At 42.7% G+C, this 5,030-nt stretch overlaps 1 protein-coding gene and 1 non-coding gene across 2 annotated transcripts in view; both read right to left on the bottom strand.

The window, feature by feature from the left end:
* Positions 1 to 1,824: 1,824 nt before the first annotated feature.
* Positions 1,825 to 5,030, bottom strand: part of RPSA (ribosomal protein SA) — a 4,720-nt gene continuing 1,514 nt past the window's right edge. Inside the window, 6 exon segments of the mRNA XM_012808045.2 lie at positions 1,825 to 1,986; positions 2,266 to 2,431; positions 2,542 to 2,670; positions 3,302 to 3,375; positions 3,378 to 3,528; positions 4,936 to 5,030. The exon segment at positions 4,936 to 5,030 is cut by the window's right edge and continues 23 nt beyond it. Coding sequence (XP_012663499.1) covers positions 1,892 to 1,986; positions 2,266 to 2,431; positions 2,542 to 2,670; positions 3,302 to 3,375; positions 3,378 to 3,528; positions 4,936 to 5,030 — 710 coding nt within the window. The 3' untranslated portion in view covers positions 1,825 to 1,891.
* Positions 3,099 to 3,248, bottom strand: LOC111726839. Its single transcript, XR_002774527.1, has one exon. It is a non-coding gene; the product is annotated as a small nucleolar RNA SNORA62/SNORA6 family (small nucleolar RNA).

Raw genomic sequence — 5,030 nt, 5'->3', positions numbered from 1 at the left:
GCCACCTTAGGTGTATGTGGCTGGTGCCTTAGCCGCTTGAGCCACAGGCGCCGAGCCTCTTAAGCAATTTCTTAAGGTATGTAACAGCAATCCACATTTCTTAAGATCAAACTGAACAAAGCAATTCTATTTCTGGGAAAAACCTTAAGGTATGTAATATTCACAGCAATCCACATTTCTTAAGATCAAACTGAACAAAGCAATTCTATTTCTATTCTCCTGGAAGATGGAGAATTTAGGCTCATAGACCAAATTAAATGCAGTGCCAGGGAGTGAAGGGAAAGAGGGCTTCTGGCTCACCTAGCAATGACCTTAAGCCAGGTATAGCAACAGTCATCAAAACTCAAGGCTGCAAACAGCAGAAAGTTGCCAGTGGCACAAAAACACTAAGGGGCACAGAGATCATCACTTATGAGCTGGACCCCCCATCAGAAGGGAACCATCAGGCAAAGAGAAACCAAGCCTGAGGCTCAGCGCCCATAGGTCAGTGAGTAGGGGGCTGACTACATACACTGAGGCTGGTGGGTTCCAGCCTGGCCCAGGCCTGCTAAACAATGATAAAAATAGCCAGGTGTTGTGGCAGGCCAACTATAGTCCCAGCTACTCAGACGCTGAGGCAAAAGAATCACTTAAACCCGAGTTTGAGGTTGCTACCACAGCATGCTACTGAGGGCAACATAGTGAGACTGTCTCAAAAAAAAGTCTTAATTGACCATAGTTATTGCAAACTGTAATAGCTTGAGCCAACTGGCTCTGTAGCCATTAAATCTCCCAAGACTGTGTGTGGTGACTGGAGACCTGGGCCAGAATCCATTAGCAACTGGTTAACACAGGAGACCAGGCCCTAATTTTCAGGGAAATAAGGTTGTGAAAAGAGCCCAGGACAAGCTAAACCAGCCACATAGGAAGTACGTCTGCGAAAAATCCTGCCAAACACCAACACTGCCTATCCCCTAGTGTTAAGATTCTAGGAAAAAAGACATCATTTATTCAACTATTGTGGGATTACCACAAGGCAGGAGCCAGAGCCAAGAGGCAAAATAAGGCCTCTCGGTTGGATAGTGGATACTTGGACACAAAGCAGGTGGGTTTGTGCAGGACCCAGGTAGTACAACTTGAGCTGGAGATGTCAGCTGTTACTAGATCCAGTTACACCTTGACTTTAGTAGAAGTTTTCCACAATGTATTTCAAAGTGTCAAGAGTAACAAGATTTTTCTATCCCTTGTTCCCTGGACACCCTCCTCCATCTCAGAAAGCCAATTTAGTTTGAAACTGAGCTCTGTAGAATTTACCAACAAAATGGTAATAAAACAGTTAAGATTATCAGGGACTTTGCAAAAATATTCCTGGGGTTACCTCTTAGGTACATGCAAATAGTTAGACCTATTTTTAGGACAGATATTGTTTTGTGTGGTTTTTTTTTTTTTTGGAGACAGTCTCACTGTCGCCCTCAGTAGAGGGCTGTGGTGTCAGTTTACAGCAACCTCAAACTCTTTGAGCTTAAGCTAGTCTCTTGCCTCAGCCCCCCAAGTAGCTGGGACTACAGGTACCCACCACAACAACGGGCTATTTTTGTTCTTGTTGCAGTTGTCATTGTTTTAGCTGGCCTGGGAGGGGTTTGAACCTGCCAGCCTCCGTGTTATACGGCTGGTGCCCTACCCACTGACCTACCTGTAAGCACCACCCAGGACAGATATTCTTATACAGAAAGAAATCTCAGGAAAACCAAGTGGGAGAAACAATATACTTATCTACAAGACATGTAAAGTGACCCCAGGTATTCTGGATGTGGAATATAAAAGAATTGTCTGAAATGGACACAATTTTTAAAAACTGATGTTTATTTTCCTCCAACTTTATTTCCATCTTAAGAGCTTGTGGAAGAACAGCTTAAGACCACTCAGTGGTTGTTCCTACCCATTCAGTGGCCTGAGCAGTGGGAGCTGCAGACCAGTCTTCAGTGGCAGGCTGGGCACTCCAGTCTTCTGTTAAGAAAATACCAAAAATGCCATCAGCTGTGTTCCCAAAGTACTTTCCTCACCCCACACTAGCCCCGACAGCAATCTATTAGATACACATTGCATTCTATCAGATACTAAGACTGAGGCCAGCACATTCTAAAGGCACCTGATCCGACTTACTAAATTACCTGAAGCTATAGTAATGAAAACCTTTTACTGCTAGTGTAACAGTCACAGAGACCATTAAAGTTAGAACAAAAAAGTTCCCAAGCACCAAATCAACACACTTGTATGGATACATACCAGTGGGGAACTGCTGAATAGGCACAGAGGGCACCTGCACGCCTTCTGACCAGTCTGCAACCTCTGGTTGCGTAGCAGTAAACTCAGGAGCTGGAGCAGTCCATTCACCCTGAAATTCCTCCTTGGTCACAGCTTTCTCAGCAGCAGCCTGCTCTTCCTTTTCAATCTGGTTATTTAAAACAAAACAAAACAAATAATCAAGATCATAGGGACTAGTTTTGATTCCTAGAAGAACAGACCAAGACGATGTGACCCCAAGTTTTGTGCCAAGTTTACCTCTTCAGGATCTCTGTAGAAATAGAGATCTGGCATGACCTCCCACGGATGTTCACGGGAGATGGTGCCACGCATGCGGAGAACTTCCCGGGCCAGCATCCACCACATCAGACCTACTGAGTGAGCTCCCTGCAAGAATGCCAAACTATTAAAAACTGATACCCGGTCAACCCCCAAAAGTAAACACCTCCTTATTCACCCTCATGTGCCCATCATACATATCTTAAAACCTGTTGTCGATCCAACATGACAACTAAATAATCATACTATGAAACTAAACGATACTTGGGAGCAGTGCCAAACATTGACATTGAAAATCAGTCTTTGGACAATTTTTATGTACAACTAGGGTTTTGAGGCCAGTTACAAACGAACCAATTTGAATCACACAACCCACCTTTTAACAATCTCATAGCAGGATTCACCAAGTTATTCTGAAAACAGAAAAGCCAAGTAATGCCAGAGCAGAGCAAGAAATACAGAGAAAGGCAGGAGAAAACAGACCATTTTCAAATGTTTTCATCAACGTTCTCAATGTTGTTATGCATTAACATTATACTTGTAGCAAGGATTACTATCAAACTTCACTCATTGGGCCAGAGACCCTTGTGGTGTTAGCGAAAAACTTGCCTCTCATGTAGCACACTACCTACACTTGTGAGTTCACTGGCCATTGGCCTAAACTCCAAGCTCTAACAATGTGCACAGGAATAGCTATTTTTCCTAGAGATTTGGAAACTCTAAATCATAAACTCATTACCTTGTTGTTGCATGGGATGGCGATGTCCACGTAACGCAGAGGAGAATCTGTGTTACACAGAGCAATGGTAGGCAGGTGAGAGGTTGGTGGTCTGCCCTGGGATCAGTAACCACTAGAAGACGAGGTTCCCGGAAGGCTGCCTGGATCTGGTTAGTGAAGGTTCCAGGAGTGAAGCGGCCTGCAATAGGAGTGGCTCCAGTGGCAGCAGCAAACTTCAGCACAGCTCGCTTTGAAGAATTAAATTAAGAGTTAGCAGTACTCCAGAGATGGTTTCTTCTCCTTACGTCACCCTGAGTTGAGTGCTGTAGCGTCACACCTCACAGCAACCTCAAACTCAAACTTAATCACTGGGCTTAAACGATTCTCTTGACTCAGCCTCCCAAGTAGCTGGGAACAAAGGTGCCCACCACAATGCCCGGCTATGCTTTGTTGCTGTTATAGTGTACTTATAAGCCCCTGCCTAGAATGAACTCCCACACCCAATTCCTTCCTTGGGAATGATGCATTGGCACCCTCATTTCCAGAAGCTCCAAAACCATACTGCTTGCTTTCAAGTTATCAAGTTGACATTCTATGAGTGAATCCAAGCCAAGTTACTCATTTAACTAAGTTCCTCACAGGCCTAAAAGAATTAAATGAATACTCCTAACACAGAACAGTACCTGACACCCAATAAGCTCTTCTGGCCTCTAGTCAAATTTAATCATAACTACACTATATAAAACAGGCACACACCTAGCTTTCCTTACTGTCTTCCTCCTTGCATCCCTTCAAAATGTAAGACTGTTTTTCTACTGTACCCCAAGCACCTAGCACTGCTTGGACCAATCTAGATGCTCTGTAAATTGCTGTATCAAGCATGAGCTGTCACTCAATTCTACAACAATCATTAAAACCAAAAATCATCCCCCACAAAAAGATTGTCAAAGAGAAGCCATCCGGTAAAAATTCAAATCATGGGATAAATGAAAACTTTGTTAGAACTTCTAAAAATCAATCCAAGTGGCTCAGGCTTGCAACCCTTGCACTTTTGGGAGGCCGGAGCCGTAGGACTGCTTGAGCCCAGGAATTTGAGGTTGTAGTGACCTATCTATGATGACACCACTGCAGTCTAGCTCCAGCAGGAGAATGAGATCCTGTTTCAAAAAAAGAAAAAAAATTAAGAAAGTCACTATTAGTTTTCCCAAGAGAAAAAAATAAAGAACTATCAAGACAGAACTGAGGCAAAAAGATTAAGTTTTACCTTACCAGTAACTTTTGAAAAATACTAGTTAAGGTAGTTTTCACTAAATTGCAAAAGAAATAAAAACTTTGCTTATGAGACTTGGATGAGCCAAAAACTAGTATTCTAAAAACTTTCTGTTGATTTTTAAGTTTTTGTTCCCATTATCACTTTAACATAAAAATGACTATTAAAAAAATGTGATGAGTCACTTTAATACGGTCATCTTCAGATAGTAAGGGGATTAAACTATGAAGTTCAAAACTGTTGGATGGCAAGTACATAAACTGAAAGGGCTGAATACTGGCAATTCCTGAACAGTGGGATTATGGGCTATTTTTATACCTTTTTCATATATCCCAAAATGTTTATAAGCTTTATTTCTGTAAAAACCAAGCACTGTTCCACAAACCTGGCCAGTATTCCTGGAGGATATAACACTGACATCAGCAGGGTTTTCAATGGCAACAATGGCCCGAGCTGCCAAAAGAAGTTTTTCCCAGGTCC

This window comes from Otolemur garnettii, unplaced genomic scaffold (assembly GCF_000181295.1).
Source record: "Otolemur garnettii isolate 467f Iridium unplaced genomic scaffold, OtoGar3 scaffold00082, whole genome shotgun sequence".
Classification (NCBI taxonomy): domain Eukaryota; kingdom Metazoa; phylum Chordata; class Mammalia; order Primates; family Galagidae; genus Otolemur; species Otolemur garnettii.
This window is presented reverse-complemented; position numbering and strand designations above follow the sequence as displayed.